The 23,178-nt window shown below is 50.2% G+C and overlaps 1 protein-coding gene across 1 annotated transcript in view; it reads right to left on the bottom strand.

Annotated features, from left to right (window-relative positions):
- The window catches only part of LOC140896087 (uncharacterized), a 53,763-nt gene extending 33,395 nt beyond the window's left edge, over positions 1-20,368 (bottom strand). Inside the window, exons 1-2 of the mRNA XM_073307190.2 lie at positions 20,214-20,368; positions 11,075-11,153 (exon numbers count right to left, since the gene is read on the bottom strand). Of these exons, the coding sequence (XP_073163291.1) occupies positions 11,075-11,153; positions 20,214-20,250 (116 nt within the window). The 5' untranslated portion in view covers positions 20,251-20,368. The remainder of the gene's footprint in view (positions 1-11,074; positions 11,154-20,213) is intronic.
- Between the last annotated feature and the right edge of the window lie 2,810 nt (positions 20,369-23,178).

The raw sequence follows: 23,178 nt of genomic DNA, 5'->3' as shown, positions 1-23,178 counted from the left end.
AGTCATAGAATCATAGAATATCAGGGTTGGAAGGGACCTCAGGAGGTCATCTAGTCCAACCCCCTGCTCAAAGCAGGACCAATCCCCAACTAAATCATCCCAGCCAGGGCTTTCTCAAGCCTGACCTTAAAAACTTTTAAGGAAGGAGATTCTACCACCTCCCTAGGGAACGCATTCCAGTGTTTCACCACCCTCCTAGTGAAAAAGTTTTTCTTAATATCCAACCTAAACCTCCCCCACTGCAACTTGAGACCATTACTCCTCGTTCTGTCATCTGCTACCATTGAGAACAGTCTAGAGCCATCCTCTTTGGAACCCCCTTTCAGGTAGCTGAAAGCAGCTATCAAATCCCCACTCATTCTTCTCTTCTGCAGGCTAAACAATCCCAGCTCCCTCAGCCTCTCCTCATAACTCATGTGTTCCAGACCCTTAATCATTTTTGTTGCCCTTCGCTGGACTCTCTTCAATTTATCCACATCCTTCTTGTAGTGTGGGGCCCAAAACTGGACACAGTACTGCAGACGAGGCCTCACCAATGCTGAATAGAGGGGCAAGATCACATCCCTCGATCTGCTGGCTATGCCCCTACTTATACATCCCAAAATGCCATTGGACTTCTTGGCAACAAGGGCACACTGCTGACTCATATCCAGCTTCTCGTCCACTGTCACCCCTAGGTCCTTTTCCGCAGAACTGCTGCCTAGCCATTTGGTCCCTAGTCTGTAACTGTGCATTGGGTTCTTCCGTCTAAAGTGCAGGACCCTGCACTTATCCTTATTGAACCTCATCAGATTTCTTTTGGCCCAATCCTCCAATTTGTCTAGGTCCCTCTGTATCCTATCCCTGCCCTCCAGCGTATCTACCACTCTTCCCAGTTTAGTATCATCCGCAAATTTGCTGAGAGTGCAAGCCACACCATCCTCCAGATCATTTATGAAGATATTGAACAAAACCGGCCCCAGGACCGACCCCTGGGGCACTCCACTTGACACCGGCTGCCAACTAGACATGGAGCCATTGATCACTACCCATTGAGCCCGACAATCTAGCCAACTTTCTACCCACCTTATAGTGCATTCATCCAGCCCATACTTCTTTTAACTTGCTGACAAGAATACCGTGGGAGACCGTGTCAAAAGCTTTGCTAAAGTCAAGAAACAATACATCCACTGCTTTCCCTTCATCCACAGAACCAGTAATCTCATCATAGAAGGCGATTAGATTAGTCAGGCATGACCTTCCCTTGGTGAATCCATGCTGACTGTTCCTGATCACTTTCCTCTCATGTAAGTGCTTCAGGATTGATTCTTTGAGGACCTGCTCCATGATTTTTCCAGGGACTGAGGTGAGGCTGACTGGCCTGTAGTTCCCAGGATCCTCCTTCTTCCCTTTTTTAAAGATTGGCACTACATTAGCCTTTTTCCAGTCTTCCGGGACTTCCCCCGTTCGCCACGAGTTTTCAAAGATAATTGCCAATGGCTCTGCAATCACAGCCACCAATTCCTTTAGCACTCTCAGATGCAACTCATCCGGCCCCATGGGCTTGTGCACGTCCAGCTTTTCTAAATAGTCCCTAACCACCTCTTTCTCCACAGAGGGCTGGCCATCTACTCCCCATACTGTGATGCCCAGCGCAGCAGTCTGGGAGCTGACCTGGTTAGTGAAGACAGAGGCAAAAAAAGCATTGAGTACATTAGCTTTTTCCACGTCCTCTGTCACTAGGTTGCCTCCCTCATTCAGTAAGGGGCCCACACTTTCCTTGGCTTTCTTCTTGTTGCCAACATACCTGAAGAAACCCTTCTTGTTACTCTTGACATCTCTTGCTGGCTGCAGCTCCAGGTGCGATTTGGCCCCCCTGATTTCATTCCTACATGCCCGAGCAATATTTTTATACTCTTCCCTGGTTCTCAGTCCCTAGCGACCTGGGGTGGGGGCAGCGGGTTTGGCTCTGACTCCAAAGGGAGAATCATCAACCCCACTCCCTGAGAACCGTCACCCAAAGCCCTAGAGCCCAGCCTGGAGTACGTACAGCAGCCCTGGAGAACTGATCAGCTTGCTCTGTAGCTGAAGAGCACTGTGCATCGACCAAATGCACCCTGTGGTGGAGGGAGCAGTTGGCTACCCTTCCTGCCTTGCTCAGAGGACGTGGTTGGTTCTGGATTTCAGGTCGCAGGAGGCTGTGGTATTTTAGAGGGTTTCAGGAATGGTTCATGCTGGTCCAACAGACAACAATAGCAACAGCCCTCCTTTTAAAGGCACAGTGCAGCAACTCTTTGGCAGCAGAGGGGAGAGCAGCTGCCAGGAATGCAGGAAACACTGCCACTGCTGCTATTGTTTGCACCTGGAGTTATTTCAGGACTCTTTGTTCAGGCCCTTTTGTTTTCCAAGTTTCCATCAGGGGGATCTGCTGCTCCCTTCTCTCTCTGGCCTGTTCTTATAGGGATAGTTAGTCCTTCAGATCCACGCCTACAGCATCCAGTTCTACCAAAAAGTCATGTCCCACCTCCCGGCAATGTTCTCCCAACAGGCTGAAGGAAAGGGAAAGTGTGCTCATGGTCAGGGAGCAGCCTGGGATTTAGAATTCCGGCCACAGTTTATTGCACTTTATTTGGAAGCTAGAGTCACACAGGAGGGGACCGAGAAGCCAGGAGCTCCCATGCACTCCCTCTGGCTACTCCGTTCTCTACAGCACCTCCTGCTAGCACTTAGGCAACAGGCTCCATTAGTTTGATCTGCTATAACATCTCCTACTTTGCCTCCAGCTGTGTGACTGTAGAGCCAGACCCACATCAGCATTCTCTCCAGCGGCTGCTGCTGAGAGAGGCTGGGACTGAAGTGGCTGGATTCCCTCCCAGCCAGCACTCTGAAACCACTCTCTGCAGAGCCTCCTGTTGGAGCAGCCCAGAAGCAAAGCAGTTGCTCGAGGGCTCCATCCATGTGCATGTGCTTAAACCCTCTGCAGGATCGGGGCCAGACCACTAGGCGCTTTGTAGGATAGAGCCCAGAAAGCCCATCTGTAGCTACACAGTGCAACCAACATGTTACAATGAACAAACACTGCTAAAGGGAAGTGGGAACCATTGTCTCTCCCAGCTCTGCAATGGAGTTTGGCAATGGGATGGCTTACGCAGCAGCCAGAGTGATTTCACTCCCAGCTGGGAGGGGGGCCAGTGAGGAGACACTGCTGATAGCTGGGCCGCTCTGTCCTAATGCCAGCAATCTAAGGCACCGACTACTGCAGACTATGTGGCTCTGGGAAGAAGGATCAGAGAGTTTGGGGTGCCAGTGGGGTTCTCGTCCATCCTCCCCATTGAAGGAAAAGGCCTGGGCAGGGCCCATCGAATCGTGGAGGTAAGAGCGTGGCTACACAGGTGATGTCAGGGCTTTGAGTTCTTTGACAACGAGCTGATGTTCCCGGAAAGAGGATTTCTGTACTGGGATGGGCTCCATCTGTCAAATGCTGGGAGGAGCATCTTTGGACATTGTCTGGCTAACCTAATAAGGAGAGCTTTAAACGTGGTCCTGTGGGGGATGGTGACAAAACCCCGGCAATGAGCATCCAGGCTCAAGTAATGACGACGAGGGGAAGGAGCTAATTTCTGAAGAAAGAACTAGATATAATAACTGCATTAAAAAAGCAAAAAGAAAAGCAACAGGGAATATCTGCAGAACATCTTCGATATCTGCACACAAATGTGAGGCATAAGGGAAACAAGCAGAATGAACTGGAAGTCATGGTATATGAAGAAAATTATGACTTAATCGGCACTGCAGAGACTTGGAGGGACAACTCCCATGATTGGAGTACCAACATTGAGGGACATTGCTTGCTCCAAAAGGGGGGGAAAGGAGGAGGTGTTGCGCTGTACATCAAGAATGTATCCACTTACTCCAAGGGAAAGTGAGCAACACACCTACTGAGAGTCTCTGGGTGAGGATAACAAGGGAAAAGAATAGTAGTGATGTGGTGGGCAGGGGGGTCTATTATAGACCACCCAGTCAGGAAAAGGAAGTGGATGAGTAATTCTACAAGCAGGTAACAAGATTAACTAACACACAATGAGCTAGCAACAATGGAGGATTTTAACTTCCTGGATATCTGTTGGAAGACTATTACAGAAAAGCATAGTATGTCTTGCAAGTTCTTAGCCTGTGCAGGAGACAGCTTTCAGACTCAGAAAGTTGAGGAAACAACTACAGGGTCCATCCATTTTGGATCTAGTTTTGACCTACAGGGATGAATTAGTTGTGAAGGTGGTCAGGAACTTGGGAGGAAGTGATCATGCTCTGATAGAATTCAAGATCCTATGGAAAGGAAGACATGAGACCAGCAAAACAAGGACACTGGATTTCAGAAAGGTGCATTTCAACCAACTCAGAGAAATAGTAGGCAAGGGCCCATGAAAAGACCAATTAGGAAGAAAAAGAGTCAAAGGGGGCTGGCAATTCTTAAAAGATGTAATACTAGAGGCTCACCATCAAGCAATTCCGACGCAGAGGAAAGATAAGAAAAGCCACAGGAGGCCAATGTGGCTGTACAAGAAGCTTTTTAGCGATCTAAAAACCAAAAGGGACACATACAGGAAATGGAAGGAGGGGCATGTCACCAAGGAAGTATACATGGGAATAGCACAAGCGAGAAGGGACAAAATCAGGAAAGCCAAGGTGAGGAATGAATTACAGCTAGCAAGGAATGTTAGAGACAACAAGGGGTTCTTCAAATATGTCAGACAAAAAAGATCAGGGACGGTGTGGGTCCACTGCTCAGTGGAGAAGGTGACCTGGTAAGGGAAGATGATAAGATGCAGATCAACAACATATGAACATAAGAAAGTCCATACTGGGTCAGACCAAAGGTCCATCTAGCCCAGTATCATGTCTTCTGACAGTGGCCAATGCCTGGTGCCCCAGAGGGAACCAACAGAACAGGTAATCATCAAGAGATCCCTCACCAAGTGATAAGTAAAGAACACATCAGACATCTTCTGACCAATCTGAATGAATTCAAGTCAGCAGGGCCTGATGCTATTCTCCCGAGGGTACTGAAAGAATTAGCTAAAGAAATCTCGGAGCCACTGGCAAAAATATTTGCAAATTCTTGGATGACAGGAGAGGTCCCGGAAGACTGGAGAAGGGCTAACGTGGTGCCCAACTTTAAAAAGGGGCAAAAGGAGGAGCTAGGGAACTATAGACCAGTCAGTCTGACCTCGATACCTATGAAGCTACTAGAGCAATGTATAAAGCATTCCATTTGCCAATAGCGGAGGGACGAAGGGGTGATCACTAGCAGCCAGCACAGATTTACCAAGAACAAATCATGCCAAACCAGCATGGATTTCCTTCTTTGACAGGGTAACTGGTTTGGTGGATAGGAGGAATGCGGTGGACATAATATACCTGGACTTCAGCAAGGCTTTTGACACAGTCCCACATGACATTCTGATAAGTTAGCTGGAGAAATGCGGGTTTAGCAGAACTCACATTAAGTGGATACATAATTGGTTAAACAACTGCAAACAAAGAGTAACTATTAATGGAATGATGTCAGGTGGAGGGAGGTCTCAAGTGGGGTTCCACAGGGATCTGTTCTGGGTTCGGTGTTGTTTAACATCTGTATTAAATGACCAGGATGTGGGAATAGAGAGCATACTGATCAAACGTGCAGATGACACAGAGCTGTGGGTAGAATTGCCAACACTTTGGAGGATAAAACAAAATTCAGAGAGATCTTGATAAACTGGAGAACTGGGCTATAGACAACAACATGAAATTCAACAAAGACAAATGTAAGGTGCTACACTTAGGGAAGAAAAACCAAATGCACAAATACAGAAAGGGAGAATAATTGGCTTGGCAACAGCACTGCTGAGAAACATCTGGAAGTTGTGGTGGCAAAAAAAGCAAATGCAATTTTAGGTTGCATTAACAGAGGCATAGCATGGGAGATGATAGTACCACACTATTCAGCACTGGTTAGGCCTCAGCTGGAGTGCTGTGTTTAGTTTTGGTCACCAATGTATAGAAAGGATGTGGAGAAACTGAAAAGGATCCAGAGGTAAGCGACAAAGATGTTCAAAGAGAAGGAATGCAAGTCCTATGAGCAAAGACTGAAGGAACAGGGTATGTTTAGTTTGGAAAAGAGGAGATTGAGGGAGGACATGATAGTAGTCTTCAAATACTTGAAAGGCTGCCATAAAAAGATGGAGAAACATTGTACTCTCTTGCCCCAGAGGGCAGGACGAGAGTCAATGGGTTCAAACTACAGCACAGCAGATTTAGATTGAATCTCAGGAAAAAATTTGTATCTGTAAGAGCAGTAGGCCAATGGAACAGATGCCTAAGGAGGTTGTGGAAGCTCCTTCACTGGAGGTTTTCAAAAGGATGGTTTGGACACAACAAATCCTGCATCTTGACAGCGGGTTAGATTACATGATCCTTGGGGTCCCTTCTAACCCTGTGGTTCTATGATTCTACCACACTGGCCAGGAAAGCTGGGCAGGCCCCTTGCAGCACCATGCTGAAACACAAGCCTGGCAGCAAAGATAACAATGTAGCTTCCCATGCCAGAGCCTGGCAGCAATTCCATTTGCTGCGTGATTAGATCACAGCTGGCTGGAGATAGCACAAGCTTGAAGTGTACAGAAAACCCACCTTGTTGCCCCTGCTTAGTCCTCCCAGACCAGCCACTCAGTAAAGCAACAACAGCCAAATCATTTTTGTAAAATAAATAAAGAAAGAAAGAACTCCACCCCCTCTAATCTGCTCCCCAGAAAATGGAGCTCTTTGTAATCCCAACGCTGCTTTGTCAAACGGCAGTAAAACAGGGCAGAACCCGCAAGTAACTGCCTCTCCTCAGGCACCCCTCCAGGCCATTTCTTACAGGGCTCGCTGTACCATGAGCCACTTCCCAAGCAGCCTGTGTCCTTGAGAATGAACAAGCACAAGCAAAACAGGATACTTTAAATGGAATGATACGTTTTCTCCCTCCCCGCACAAAGAACCCAGCTCCTAGCCCTGCTGCTGGAATGGCAGCATCACTGCAGCTGAGCTGGACAAAAATTGTGGACACACAAATCCTCACGGCTAAGCCCTGGGGTTGCGGTCAGCCCGCTCCGGCAGTGGTAGAATTCTCACCTGTCCTGCAAGAGGCCTGGGTTTGACTCCCAGCCAAGGCCTGCGCTGATTTTTTTCCACCCTATTTTAATTTTTTAAAAGTGCAGGAACAAAAGGTGGCTGCATTTTGCGACAGCATCTAAAGAGGATTTCAGCTGGATAACGGGTTTGTAAATCTGTAATTCTGACAGACACAACAAGGCCTGTCAAAAGGGAGAAGTGGGCAAGGAACCCGAAGAAAGAAAGAGAAAACGTGAGACTCAGGGCAGAGGGTGAGGTTGTGGGTGATTATTCCTTTAGCTCAGGGCTTCTCAAACCCCTCAGTGGGTCGTGAGCAGTCAACCCCAAACCCAGCTTTGCCTCTAGCATTTATAATGGTGTTAAATATATTAAAAAGTGTTTTTAATTTATAAGGGGGGGTCAAATTAGAGGCCTGCTATGTGAAAGGGTCACCAGGACAAAAGTTTGAGAACCACTGCTTTAGCTCATAAAAACAGCAACCAGAAACATGGGGCATTTTGCAGGGAGCACTGGGGATTTGGTAGTGCATTCCTTGCCTGACACATAGGGGAGTGATGTATGGAGTGGTGATTACCACTGCAATTTGGAATAGCTCTGCATGCTAAAATTCCCCATCACTTTGCGGATGTCATTTCAGTGGCACTGGACTGATTGCAGTCACTCACACTCCTGAAATGGAGGGGGCAGGGGAGAGACCCTCTCAAACCAGGAGCATGCTAGAGCTGCATTACTCCAGTCTCACTGGCTCAGCACCTCTCCTGGCCATTCTTTCTCCCCCATCTGCTCCAACACCCCCAACTCCCTCTGCTACTGAAACGGACACCCCATGGTAGTGGACTGACATGAAAAGCTGCAAACAGACTGATGTGAAAAGCTGCAAACAGACTGGTACTACACAAGAGAAAGAATGGCTGGGCGAGGTGGGAGCAGTGGGAGCTTCTCAGCATTGTTGGCTCAGCAGTAGAAGTCTGCCATGTGGGAGGCCTGGGTTTGATTCCTGGTTAATGCAACAGTGATTCCCCCTGCGCAGAGTATTTTGCTTCATTCAGCTTCATGCTGTCAACAGCATTAACCCTCAGAGGGAAGTAAGACAATCACATGCTTCACAACGTGCACAACAGGCAAACTATACTGTCTGCCTGACTTAGCTAGGGAGCCCCAGGGGCAGGCCTATGTCTCCTTGTAGGTACGGTGGCAAGCATCCTTGGCAACTCTCGATATATAATAATGAATCAGTGAGAGGCCTGGAAGTGTAGGCAGTGTGCATAGGCCCCTAAAAGGCCGGATGTTTCTGCAGGCTCCCTAAGAGCTGCAGAGAGGGAACATGCACAGGCTAGTGGCTATGTCAGGAGAACTGCAAGGTTTGGAGTGTCCTTCCATACAAACTGGGGTGCTCTGTGCATTACTGTAGCCAGCGATAGGATTCACGTACTGAATAATAATGGCATCTAGAGGCCCGGTGCCAGATTGGGGCCCCATCACGCTAGGTACTGTACAAACTCAATGAGAGAGAGGCCTGGCTCCAAAGAGCTTGCCATCTGCAGAGACAAGCTCTGCATAGGTGGGAGAGGAAACAGAGGCAATTACTCAGCCACAGTTACACAGCAGCAGAGCCAGCACCTAGACCTGGGTCCCAAACACTCAACCACACAACTTGCCCCACTGAAATGCAGCATATGGAGCCAGTATGAGCCACTGGATGGGGCATGAGCCTGGGGACCTAGATTCTACCCTTGGCTCTGCCACTGACTTGACTTGTGCTCTTGGCCAAGTCCCTTGGCCCCTCTCTGACTCAGTTTCCTCATCTGTACAAGGCACTGCTGAGCGTTACCTGCCACTGTATTGCACTATAAATGAGCCATGTTGTGAGCAGGATGTTGTGAGCCATGTTGTGAGCTCCTCAAAGTGGGGTGACCCAGATGCAGCCTGCTGAGCAATAAGCTGCAGATGGGGGGCAAGCAGCAGCAATGGATCTCATGTAGCCAGGGAGGTCCCCCTCCTTGCCTTCATCCCAGCAGGCTGCGGCACCATCCCCATGGCAACTGACAGAACAATTAGCAAGACAGAGCTCTGGCCAGCTGGCAATGTCCCTCCCGCTCCACACGCTACATTCCCTGGATCCCAGCTCTGCTCCTTCGGGAGAGTGCTGACTTGTTGCAATTTAATCGGCAAAGTCAGTGGCTGCCCAACTTGCCTGTCTCCTTGCAGGGGAGTCGAGCCAGGCTCTTGGTGTCGGGCCCTCTGCTCTCCCATGAGGGAGTAATTGTTACAGTCAATTTGGTGCTGCAGTAGGAGTTACCCCTTCAGCAAAAGGCCTAACGACATGGGAGGGAAAGGTAGATGCTTTGCTATGATTTCCACCATATGGTGCTGGCCACCTTGGGAGGCAGGGTATTGAACTAGATGGCAGGTGCGAAAGCTACAGATCTCTCGAGATATCTAGACAGACTTATGTATAGTGCTGGGGAAGAGCCAGTGGTCGTGGTACATGTAGATATCAATGACATAGGGAAGGACAGGAGAGAGGTCCTGGAGGCCAACTTTAGGCTGCAAGGTAATATAAATATAAAATCAAGACTAGTGTGGAGAAAGTAAATAAGGAAGTGTTATTTACTCCTTCTTATAACACAAGAACTAGGGGGTCACCAAATGACATTAATAGGCAGCAGATTTAAAACAAACAAAAGGAAGTATTTTTTTCACACAACACACAGTCAACCTGTGGAACGTTTTGCCCTAGGATGTTGTGAAGGCCAAGACTATTACAGAGTTTAAAAAAAAAAAAAATCTAGGTAAGTTCATGGAGGACAGGTCCATTGATGGCTATTAGCCAGGATGGGCAGGGATGGTGTCCCTAGCCTCTGTTTGCCAGAAGCTGGGAATGGGCAATGAGAGATGGATCACTTGATGATGACCTGTTCTGTTCATTCCCTCTGGGGCACCTGGCATTGGCCACTGTCAGAAGACAGGATACTGGGCTAGATGGACCTTTGATCTGACCCAGTATGGCCATTCTTATGACTCTGGGTCTGAGCAAGTCTGGCAACACCTGTGTTCCTCAGTTCAATTCCCTGCAGTTTCCTCAGAGGGACCAATGTCTCCAGAAAATCATTTGCAAGGCTGGGATGGTGAATTTCAGCGTAATATTTCTAAAGCAGATTAACCTTTAGAGCTTCTAATTTCCATTGAGACACAGCCTTCTGACAGCCATGGAGAGGGGTGCGAGGAAACCGCCCCTGCCCCACCCCCCGGGAAAGCGGCACAAGGAATCTGCCCCCTGACCGCCCCCAAGGAGAGCGGCGCAAGGAATCTGCCCCAACTGGGACATGAAGGTGCCCAAAGCACCAGCTCCCCTGTGAGCTCACAGAGAGTCTCTGTCACTCAGCTCCCCGGCCACTAGAGAGCAAGGCTGATACTGTGGGTGTAGTAGAGGATCATGGGTAATTAGGACACTTTATCTGAGGTGTGAAAACATGAGTCTGAGTGACTGTGACAGCAGGCCTCGTGCCATCATGGCGTTTCAGCAGGTCAGCAGATCTCCCCATCTCAGCTGGTACACCTGCCACCCCACCCCTTCCAGCCCCCCAGTGGGACGCAATGCATTCTGGGAGTCACCTGTGGTGCGACTAGAGACATCATCCAGAGCCCAGCAGACAGACAGAGTTAAATGCCCTGCCAGGGGGCCTTCTGGGCTATGGAAGGAGAACCTGGAGCTCAAGGGAGGGAGCAGGGTCTGGCTGAGTGAAGAGCAGAAGAAGATGGGATATGGGGAGGAGTGCTGGCGGGAGAAGAGAGACCATCGGGGCAGAGGTCTTGTCCCACGAGAGACACTCTGACGCTCTCCCAACACTACTGAGGATAATCCCCAGGCCCAAAAGCAAGCACCACTTAGCACAACACCCCCACGCCCACCAGAACACAATGTGCCACGCAGACTCACTGGTACAGGGTGCCGCCATGCTGCCGCTTCTGTCCAGGCCTGGCTCGGCTCGGCTTGGGTTCTCTGGCCATGTCCAAATCTAGGGGAAGAGACAGCAGGGGAGTGAGACAGGGCTAGGAGAGGGGATGAAACGGTCAACAGAAAGGAAGGGGAATATGAGAAGAAACAGCTGCATATTTCCGTAGGGTGGGGTTTCCAAAAACACCTCAGGGAGCTAGCAGCCAACACCCATTGGCTCTCAGGAATCACCTAGGCACCTAACTTCCACTGATTTCAATGGGACTCGGGTGCCTTCAAGGCCCCCCACCCCACTCCTTTCTGAATGTGAACCACAAGCTGCAAGAGCCAGAGGAGTGATTATAGGGACCGAATGAATGACCTCCAGGGCGGCTCTCACACGTTACACTTCCAAGAACTTCACAGTGACTCCCTCATCCCCCCGCAGCAGGTCAGTCAGTGTCATGATCCCTATTTTACTGACGGGATCCAAGGCACAGAGATATTAGAGGCCACATTTTGAAAAACAGCTTCTGACTAGGGAAGGGAAGAGTTTTTGGTGCCTGACTTGAGATCAGGTGAGCCAACTGTCAGAGATGCCGGGGACGCTCAGTACCCATGACTTCAACTGGAGCTCGGGGTGCCTGAACTGTCAGAAAACCAGGCTCATATTAAGCACCCAAAATCAGAGGCCACTTTTGAACACATTAGCCTAAAAGGAAACTAGCATCAGAGCCATGAGTTGAATGCAGGAGTCCTAACTCCTAGTCATCGGTTGCAACCATTATGCAACACTCCACACACAATACTTCCACATGCTGAAGGTACAAAGGCACCATAACCACCATTAACCTACACCACCTAAGCAACCTCCTTTCCAGATTCTCCAACGACTGCCACAACCTCCTAGGACGCCTGATGACATTCTGAATGAGCAGGGCTTTAACCCAGTGACAAAACATGGCTGATGGACTATGTACAGACAGAGCCTCTTGGTCAGGCCTGGGGTACTGTAAGGGGACAGGTTCCTGGACAGAGATGCAAATGGCCTGGGAGAGACCCTAGGAGAGCACAACAGCACTATTATTAGAGGTAGTCTGTATATTATGGTAGTAACTAGGAACCCCAGTCCAGGAACTGGACCCCGTGGTGCTAGGTGCTGTATAACTACACAAGCAGTAAGGACATGATGTGAAGAGGAAACTGACAGCCAATTGCAACGACAGGGGGCTGGAGGAGGCAGAATGAGATTATCCACAGTAGAGTTTGGCCAGAGTAACATCACTCACATCCCAGTGGCAGGAGATATTTGATGACCACAAGTGGTCAGGACCTTGCTTTTGGGTCTCATCAAAAAGCTAGTCACAGCGCCCCCTGTCAAGGGTGATCATATTTCCCAAAGGGAAAAAGGGACACTGTGGGTCTAGCACAAGCCTTCCACCCCCCCCCCCACAAGTACAGGGCTAGCTTGAGCCACTCGGGTGAGCCCCCCATGCAGGGCTGGCATCGCTGTTTGGGCAAGGCTGGGGGTGGCATCACTACTGGCCCGAGCCCTGCCTTCCCCCTGCCCAAGACCAGCATGCCTTCACCTGAGCCCTGCCTCCCCCCCGTGCAGGGCTGGCAACGCTGCTTACCCCGGCACATTCCTCCGCACCCCAACTTTTTTTAAAAAGTGGGCATTTGTTCGGTTTGCTCTGGCCAACTGATCAAGCTGACAAGAGCAAACAGGACAAATGCCCACTTTTGCCAAAAAAGTCAGGACCGCTGGGACAGGGCTTAAAAAAGGGACTGTCCCGCCAAAATGGGACGTATGGTTACCCTACCTGTCACCAAGCTGCCACCTGAGTCCTACTCACCGACAAACCAGCACTTCTTCATGCAGGGTGCTGGGCTTCTTTGAAGGTCTCTTGACCAAAGAGGCAGCCCAGTTTCCCCCTGGGCTTAAGGGTAGGAACCTGGGTCTTATAAAGAGGGCGACAGCAGCAGGGAAGGCTAGTTACCCATTGATCTCTCTCACCCAATAGAGTCAGGGAGCTGCTGGGGAAGTAAGGGCAGGAGGTCCTGAAGGGGACTAACCAACAGTGGTCAGGAGAGCAGCAGAGGGGCTTTGCCTGTTGACCACTGTAGGCCAAAGAGAGGGAGAATTGAAGCAGGCGGAGTTCTGGCCAGGGGTGGCTGCTTGGTGCAGAGCAGATTGGGACAAAAGAAGAGCTCCAAGCCTGGCTGAAGATGTCAGAGCAGAAGCTTTGTGTTGTGTTGATGGACTCTATTCTGGGACTTTGCGGACTGTTTGTTATTAAGCCATCTCCAGGCCAGGGTGCTGTTAGCCACACGAAAGCCTTGCTACGATGGTAAAGTATTTACCCTCTAAGGAGCTGCCCGCTCCTTCACCTCTGCTTCAGAGCAGGGGGTGCAGCTAGGGCAAGCTGTGACTGGTCTGCAGTCTGGCTGAGCCAGTGCCCCCTGCTGGTGTTGTCTCTGTAACCTCCCAGGGTAGAGGCACCAGCACGTACAGCATGGTCACTGACACAGCTAGGGGGAGCGAGAGTTAGCAGGTTGCTAAACTTTAGCACACTGGGCTTCCAGCTGCTGTGTTTCTGGAGTCTCCAAAGGATTTATAAAAAGCCTGGTGGGTGAACAGCAAAAGACAAGGCAATCTGACCATCAGAAATGTTGCCCCTGGGGAATCAATTACTCACGTCTCAATCTCAGTGTACTCGAGGGCCATATGTTCCCATTGGCACAAATGCACTTTCTTTGCACTTACTCTGTTTGAGAGCTTCATTTCAGTCCTTTCTTCTTACCCCAGGAGGTACCCTGGCTGCTGCCAGACATGGCCCAGACTGGTGGCCTGCTTTAGAAGGGCTTTCAACAGACTGGGGCACCTTAGGAGACTCCTATGTGAGGCAGCCTCTCTGCAGACACTATCAGCAGATGGTGATTCCCAGCTTCCAATGGCAGAAGTTACATAGTCCCAGCACCACAGTTCAGGTTCCTCTATTGCTGCAGGCAAACAGCCATGTGAGGGGCTGAGCTTGGCCTTGTAGCCCACTGACATCCAGTTCTGGTTCTTCTCACAGCAGGAGCTGTATCCAAAGTCCATTCCAGGTGGGCACAGGAATCCTGCCCAGGCTCTTCTCTTTGCTCCTAGTGAACGAACATAGGGGAGGCGCCCATCCCTAGCTGCTCCTCTAGAAGCAGTGCTGCTGGGCCCACTGCCAGGGCAGCAAATGATTTCCTGCGACTGATGCCATCCTTGCTTGGTGGCTTCACTGGGTGAGCATGAAACTCAATCTCAGGGTCATGGATTCAACCCTCATATTAGTAACAGCATGGATCAGTAGATAAGGCATTAGTGTGAGACTTAGGAGGCCTCCACCACTGACCTACTGTGTGACCTTCAGCAAGCTGCTTCCCCTCCTCCGTCTATTTAGCCTGTAAGCTCTTTGGGGCAGGGACAGTCTCTTTGTTCGTATATGCACAGAGGCCAGCACAATGGGGACCAGATCTCGGCTGGAGATTCTAGATGCTGCTGCAGTACCAATAATAATGTGGCCCCAACCTCACAGAGCTTGAGCCCAGGTTCAGTGAAGTTGGGCTGGATCAGGACAGAGAATGTTTTGACCTGGCTTAAGAACTGCACGGGTCAATCCAGGTGGAGAACACGGTGCACTAACCCTGTCTGCATCCAGTGTCGCTGCCTGGTGTGCCTACAGCTGAGTGTGAACTGTGCTGACTGGGTCCAGAAGACTGTCTGGAAACAAGATTTGCAGAAGAATATAAGGCCAAGCCAGTCTGGCAAGATGTCACTCAGCTGGATGTCACAGATGGCTGATACCTAGTGCCTTTCAGTGTGGGACACTAATGTCTTCCAGCCCAGTAGAAGGAAAGCCCCTATAGTGATGGTCCTGCCAAAGGGGGCACTAGGGTCCTATGCAGCTTGGGGAGGATGCAACAACCTTTCAAGCAAGACCATTACCCACTGATCCCACCATCACAGTCAAAGCTGTCATGGACCATCACTGTCCACCTACCCCATGTGCCAGCCCCAGTCAGTGCTGGGGAGTCTCAGAGCTCAGTATTAGGGGTGCAGAGGCTTAGAGCTGGCAGGAAAATGCATGGAAGTGAAATCTCCTCTGCCTTCCAACGATGGAGAAAATGAGTGACAGAGCCTCCCCATGGGCACGCTTTGCGCATACAGACCTACGGGGGTTACATGCAGTAGGAGCAAAAGCCCAGACTAAGAGCTCACCATTCCCATCAGCGCAGCTCCTGCTTTCCATCCACATTTGCACATCCCAGCACCCTGACTGGAAATCTATCTTGGTATCGACTGCACTCATCACCTGAGTATCTTTGCTGCTGCATCCAAAGAGTAGTGACGGTACACCATGCAACTGCAGATCATGCTGGCTCCACCATTACTCTGTCCCCCTGCAGAGTCCATGTGTAATGCCTTGCAGAGATCCAGAGCAGGATTCAGGAACAGCTAAGACGGGCCCACACAACACCCAGTATGTGCTGAGATAGGACATAGAGAGCTGTGGAATTCCAGGCAGGGCCCCAGCCAAGCAGATGTGCTTCCTGTAGTTGCCAGTTCTTTATCTCGACAGGGAGTCTTTAGTAACCTTTAGGATTCCACTAGTATGCTAGGTGCCAGTGCCTTGGAGGGGTCTGGGCTGCTCCGACAGTCCCTACTCTCTCCATGGCCCCCCATTTGCACCTGTTACACGTCTGCACATCATCACCTGTGCAATGAACACGGTCTCCTCTTGTTTGCAGTAATCCCTGGAGCCTAAGTACCAGCTGAATTAGTATTCATGAAATGCTGATAGGTGTTCCCAGGCAAACAACAGATCCCTCAGCCACAACAGACTCAGCAGAGAGGGCCTGCCACGGCTAAGAAGGAATGGGGTGGGGGAAGGAAACCATGCAAAGATACCCCCACTCATGTGCTTGCATACTTGGGAGACCTTTCACATTGCCACTGCCTTGCAGTGCTGCTGCTCCCAGACTCTCACTCCAGCAAGGTCATGCTGGCAGGCAGTGTGGTCTAATGGGTAGAGCACTGGATTGGGATCAGGAGAATTAGGTTCTATTCTCTGATCTTTGTCACCTTTGGCAAGTCATGGCGCCTCTACCTTGTCTATTTAGAATAATAAGAAACATGGATGGCCCAAAATACGAGATTCACAGCCAAAGTTTCATGCCCTAGGCTCAGCACATGAGAGAGGAAGGGCCAGATGTGAAAACAGGGATCTGGATCCAAGGTTTGGAGTGTTTGGTTCAGGCCATTTCCTGGGTCATCTAGCTCCTTTCCCTGCCACGGCAGGATTGTCCCCTAGAGTCTATCCTCCAGGGCTTTGTCCCATCTAGTTTGAATTGTCCCCCAAGCAACAGGTTCCTTCCAGCAATATGAAAGCTGCACTACACCGTTATCACTCCAACCCACTGCTCCTAACTGCGCCGCTTTGTACCAGCCAATAATTCTTCCTCCTTCTTGGTGTTTACAGGCTCCATATTTGCAGGCTGTTGTCATGTCCCCACCTTAGCCATGCTATATATTCAGCTCTTTTACGACCAGTCTGTCTCATCATTCTGCTGCTCTTCTCTGAATCCCTTCCAGTTTCACTCTCTCTTCTGGGAACGAGGTGTCCAGAACTAAACACACTATTCCAGGTGCGTCATGCAGATCGGGACTATTCATTCCTTGTCCGCGATGTGATGCCTCTGTCCAAAAGAGCATTGTTGCCACATCACACTTCACATTCGTGTCTAATTTGCCCTCTACTGTCATCTGTCAGTCTCTTTCAGCATCACGGCCCTCCAGGTTTCACTCTTCCCTTGAAAATCTGTAAATCGGATTATATTGATCCCAAACCACTGTGCATTTTATTCCAAGAGGAATCTCATTTTATTTTCTGCCCATATTTCCAGTTTCTTTCAATTCACCAGTATTATTTATATCCTCTCTCTGTAGGCAACTATCCCAATTTAGTGTCATCTGCAAATTTAAGGCCAGATTCAACCACTCTTTATGTTGAATAGCAACTCACTCTATCCCATTGACTGGCAGACTCTGGCACATTTAACTAACATGAGGTTTACCTTCTTCCAACCCCTATCCACTTGGATCCCCACCTCTCCACCTGCAATTTCAACTCCTCCTTTTCAGTGCCCTTTGGTTAGGGTTTAATAATTTTTAGCCCATGTAATGTCCATATCAAAGCCAATCTGAATCTATTTTAAGGGTATGATTTTCATGAGTCACTGTGGTAAATACTTTACTAACCTCTAAATATATCTAATTTTGTCGAAAAGCATGAGCAAGATTTTTTTGGCTAGAACTCGTCTTTTTAAACCTGTTCTCATTATTGCTCATAGTGCCTTTATCCTCCAAAGAATTAGTGCTTTCTTTTTGCTTTTAATATTTGTTCTATTATTTTACTAAGGTTAAAAATTAGACTTCCAGGGCAGGAATTGCCAGGATCAGTCCCGCTTCCTTTTTTAAAGGATAGTACAGCTTTTACTATATATACCCTGTCAACCAGATAATGCTCTAGTTGTCCAAGACTTCCAAAAACGATCGTTGCCTATTTGAACTGCAGCACAGCTTGGTGGAGACCAAACCGCTGATGCTACTCACTGCATCTCGTTCACAGTGGGGAAGTGTCCATAACACACACACACAAACAAAATCTCACCAACATAACAGTCGACTAGTGGAGAAACCAAGTACTCTTTGGTGTGACTTCTGCTGGCACTGGGGTGGACAATAGGAGTGATTTGGGATTTCAGAGTAACGCTTCCATGAAGGCACATTAGTAACACTAAGGCCCTGTCTACACTAGACTTTTGTCAACGAAAGTCAGATTTCATCAACAAAACCGCACACACTACAATGCTCATTCTGCTGACAGTGGCCAGCATCACATGCTTCAGAAGGATGTGCAAGAAACCCCCTAGTGGACAATAATGGAATAACCTGTCCCTAGAGGAAGGGTCTTCCCAAAATCCTTTCATACTTGGCTTGTGCCCTGAAGGAGTGTCCACATTCCATCTAAAAATATTGGTGTTAATATCCTTTCTGAAGAAGCTGTAGATGTCCTCGTTATCAATATAAATGTCCATTCTGTCTTAGGACCCTTGGCTTCATCAATATATTGTGGCAGTGAGTTCCACAGCCAAATTATGCTTTGTATAATGAATTTCCTTTTTACAGTTTTACATTTGCAGTCTTCCAATTTGACCATCCCTTTGTTCTAGTAATCTGAGAGAAGGTGAACAGGAGTTCCCAATCTCCCTTCTCTAGACCACTCATTATTTTGTATTCTTCTATGTTTTGTATACTTCCTCACAGCCCCTCCCTAAACTAAACAGACCCCATCTCTTCAATCTTGCCACACACAGACTTCTTCCCTCACCAATTATTTTTGTCACCCATCTTTGAAATCCATCAATTATTGCTATATCCTTCTGGCGATGAAGTGGCCAGAACTGAATACTGTATTGCCGTTGAAGCCAGACCACTGATTTATAAATTGGCATTATAATATTTTTATTATTACCCACTCAGTTCTTTAAGCACCCTAACATTTTGTTTTTTTGACTTTTGTTGCCAACTTTCACTGAGTGACATCCAGGACCTTTTTCTTGAGTCGTTACAGTTAATTTAGAACAAAATAAGGTATAAGAGTAGTTCAAATTATTTCTTCCTGTGTGCATTGCCTTGCACTTCTCAACATGGAATATCACCTCCCACCATGCTGCCCATTCACCTAGCTTAACTGGGTTCCTCTGAAGTTCCTCATGGTCTTCTCTAGTCTTAACTAACCTAAATGGTCCTGTGTCACCTGCAAAATTTTGCTACCTCACCTCCTTTTCCATTGATAAATATATTAAAAACTGTGGTCATAGTACACAACCTTGTTAACCTTTTGCCAGGTTAAAAATATTCCTGTTCATCATTTTTCTGTCACTTAGCCAGTTTTTGATCCATGCCAATTCTTTATTTCAGACTCCAGTTTCCTTAGTAGCCTGTCACGAAGGACTTTGTCAAAAGCTTTTTGAAACTCCAAATAAACCATGTCAGCTGTTCTCCTTTTTGTTGAATAGGTTGCAGAGGCACGCTATTCCTTTGCGGAAGCCATGCAGATTTATCCCTATCAGAGCATGTTAATTTAGGTGCTTTACCATTCTATTTTAATTATTATTTCAACCAGTTACAGAAGTGAGGCTCACTGCTTTGCAATTCCCAAAATCGCCCCACCTTTTACTTCCAGGTACATTTTCTTCCCGTCAGTCCTCCAGTCCAGTAACTGGTATTCATAAGAGATGGCCCATTTTATCAGCAGTTCAGCCACTTTATTCCTCCAGAACTCTTGGGGATACCACCCCGTCCTGGGGACTCGTTGCTCCTTAATTTCCCAGTTCCTTCCAGCACCTCCTTTCTTGGGGTCTCCATCTCCGACGGCGTTTCCTCCGGTTCCTTTGGGGGCATTTTGCCCCGGGGACGTTAACCGCTAAGGACATGCCTGGAGGCGAAGGGGCCACGGCGCCTACTGCGGCTGCCCCAGACAGGCCGGCAGGGCCCCAGATGAACGGCAGCAAAGGCTCCTTTTGAGCCCAAAGCCGGGACCAGCGCCGAGGGTGGGTTTCCTCAGCTCAGGCCGACTCTACGCTCCCAGGAAGCTCGACCCACCGCGCCTATGGACGCTTTCCTGCTGCAGGGAGGTAAAGCAGAGCGCACCAGAGGCCCAGGGGGCTACCCGCGGCTCCTCTCACCTCCTCAGGGCCCAGCCGCCACCTTCCACACCCAGAGACTTGGGGGGAGCCCGCCCGGGAGGGGGAAGCGGGGCGCCCCGCCCGGCCTGGCGGCCTGGCTGCCGGCCGCCCCTCCGCGCCCGCCGCCACGCAGGCCCGTGGGCAGCCCGGCCACGCTGCGTCAGAAGCCCCGGGCTCCCCCAAACCCGGCCCCGGCCCCGGCCCGGGCCGCTCCCTTCAGCCCCCGCGGCCGAGCCGGCGCCAGGCGGGGCAGCGGAGGAGACGGAGGCGGCCGCGGCCGCGTCCCGCCTGGGCCACCTTGTGAGGGGAACGGGCCGCATCCGGCGCAGGCGCGGGCAGGGGCGCGGGCCGTACTTACACCTCCAGCACCCGTCCTCGCTGCCGAACAGAGTCATGCCCCCGGGCAGGGCCCGCGGCAGCTGGGGGGGGGGGTCTGGGCGCGCGGCACCCGCACGCGCTCGGCTCGCCGCCGCTCCTGCCCCGGCCGCCAACGGACGTCGGGACGGAGGGCTGTGCCCGCGGAATGTACCATCGCCTCTCGTGGGGGCGGGGGGGAGCGCGACGCGAACCATCTCCGCGGCGGCGGCGGGGGAGAGGGGGCGTGTTTCTGTACCTCCGCGCAGCGCCGGAGCCGGGGGTCGGAGCGCGGCGCTGCCCGGCCGGCTGCTGCCTGAGGGCCCGATCCTGCTCCCACCGGAGCGAGTGGCAAAGCTCCCGCCCCGGGCGACGGGCCTGGGGCCTGCAGCCGAAGGGGCGGCGGGGAGCTGCGCGCCCAGGGAGGCCGCCGGGCCGGCCTGGGGCCCCGCGCAGTATTAGCGGGGCCCGAGGGCGGCCCGGACCCGCAGCCCGGCGTGGGACGGGGCTGCAAAGGCTCACAAGGCGCCCGGCGCTGCCGGTGGCGGAGAGTCACCGCTCAGACCCCCGACCCGCTCCCTCCGGCAGAAGGGACCCAAGTAAAAGCACTGAACTTGGGAATAAAAAATGCCGGCCACGGGGTTTTTGCTCTGCCTTGACGTTTGTCAGACATTTATTTGCAAAACCTTCCTCGGAAGGGGGAGTCAGCTCCCGGCTGAACAGGACATTAAACACTGTGGCGTCCAGGCCGCCGCTCGCCTCTCTCTTACATCTTCCTCATCCCTATTTCTGAGCTGATTTTGTATTTTACATGTACGCTTAAGCCTTCATGAGGGAATCATTCCAGATTACTACCTATTTAACTCACTGAACCAAAAGACATTATTTTAAATTAATCCGTCACAGAGGTTTAAAAAGGTTCATGACAACGTTCACTGCTTGTGGAAAGAGGGAACGCTAATTTACCCCGGGTGCTCTCCATAACAGTAGACCTGTTTATGAAATTTCACCTACTTTGAAAAATGTTTCCAGAGATTTTAGGCATAACAAAGGGTTTTATATCTTATGAAGGTACTGATTTTGCTGGAGGGTTCTCTTAAAACTAGTTCATCAGATAGAAGTAAAGAAAGGGAAACTCTTTGTCCAGCTATCTGGAAGGAAAGGGACCTCTTCAGCTGGGGGGTGGGGCGGAAAGGGGTGGACAGAAAGGACAGGAAGACTTTGGAAGCAAGTTTTTTTACTATAGTAATTCAAGTGTGTATTTTAGATAAGGGTGGTCTTTTGAAGGATTTATTTTAAAAAACGGTATGTCTGCAGATCCAAGCATTTAAGGCTAAAGATGACTGTGCATCTAAAAATCTGTGCAAGGATTTTTTAGAGATGTGATTTTATAATCTTCACCAACACACTAATAAAACATTTTTAAAGCAAATTTTAAACTAAGGTCCTGTAGACTGATATGTTCTGAGTAAATATTACAGTAATGCACAACTGTTTTTGTCAGTAAATTCAGAAACTGACAGTATATACCTGGGGTTTGGCAAATGCCTGTTAAATGGTTTCATTACCCATTGAATGGCTCTTTAACAGTTTCAATGTTGTGTTAATCGGTCTGGCAGGCTGGAGGCTTTTTCACTGTTAACTACTAGATCCCCTCCCGAGGAAGACTCTGAGCTTGCAGGAAGGGTCAGAACAGGGATAGGAGCTGGATGGGTGGACACTAAGACCCAGTGGTGCCCCAAATTTTCAGGTGCCCTATTCAGCTGCCTATGTTGCCTATGCCTAAGGATGGCCCTGCCCCGCGGGCTCCCCACAGCTGGTTGGGGTGCGGGGTAGGGTGGGGCGTGTGTCAGCACGGAAGGAAGAGGAGGAGGCTGAGAGGGGGTGGGAGTTGGGGAGATTGATGGGCTTTGCAGGGGCCTAGGGAAGGAAGGGGCCTGACTGGGCAAGCCCCAGTGGCCGATGTGCTCGAAGGGGGACACAGAGGGTTGGGGTGCGGGGGGGGGTGAGGGCTGCAGGGTGGGACCAGGAATGAGAGGTTCAGGGTGTGGGAGGGCATTGGGGTATGGGAGGGGGTCAGGGTTCTGGGCTGGGGATGAGGGGGTTTGGGTGCAGGAAGGAGTTCTGGGTTGGGGGGGGCTGGGGCACAGACTTACCTCCAGCAGCTTCCGGTCAGTGGCACAGCCGGGGAGCAGAGGCAGGCTTCCCGCCTATCCTGGCACCCCGGACCGTGCTGCGCTCTGGAAGCAGCCAGCAGCAGGTCCAGCTCCTAGGCGGAGGTGTGCAAGCCAGTGGGAGTGCAGAGCCGGTGCTTGGGGCGGGGGCAGCGTATGGAGCCCTGTGGCTCCCCTGCCTAGAAGCCAGACCTGGGGCTGACTGCTTCCGGGGCACAGGTCTCTGGGGGTGGAAGGACTCATGAGACATGGCCTGCCCACTAGGCCTGCTGGCCTCCGAGTGCAACCTGCTACAGATGCAGAAAAATTGCTCTTCAGTTGGCCTAAAAAGTTCCTGCAGCTAGTGAAACCTGCCATGCCCAGACACAGACACTCACGCATATCCCAAAACATCCACGGACACCAACCCACTCACAAAACACCAACAGCCACTCACACACCAGCTCTGGCAGACACACTCGCTCTGACACACACACAGCCCTTGGCAGATAAGCTGAGGTACAAGTGGGCCGTGGAGACAGAGCTCCCCTCTGGTTCTGGAGGGGCTGATTCTGGCTGGGGCAGATTGTCAGACTGGGCAAGGAACCTTGCCCTGTCCCTGCCCATGCTGTACCTCTCCTGTGTTAATGCAGCAGCTTTCCCCAGCGTTAAATCCACCTATTTAAATTAGGGCTGTCAAGTGATTAAAAAAATTAATCGCGATTAATGGCACTGTTCAACAATAATAGAATACCATTTATTTAAATTTATTTGCATTTTATTTTTTGATATTTTCTACATTTTCAAATATATTGA

This window comes from Lepidochelys kempii, chromosome 12 (genome assembly GCF_965140285.1).
Source record: "Lepidochelys kempii isolate rLepKem1 chromosome 12, rLepKem1.hap1, whole genome shotgun sequence".
NCBI classification, from domain to species: Eukaryota; Metazoa; Chordata; order Testudines; family Cheloniidae; genus Lepidochelys; species Lepidochelys kempii.
Note: the sequence above shows the minus strand (reverse complement) of the source record. Positions and strands in the feature narration are given on the sequence as shown.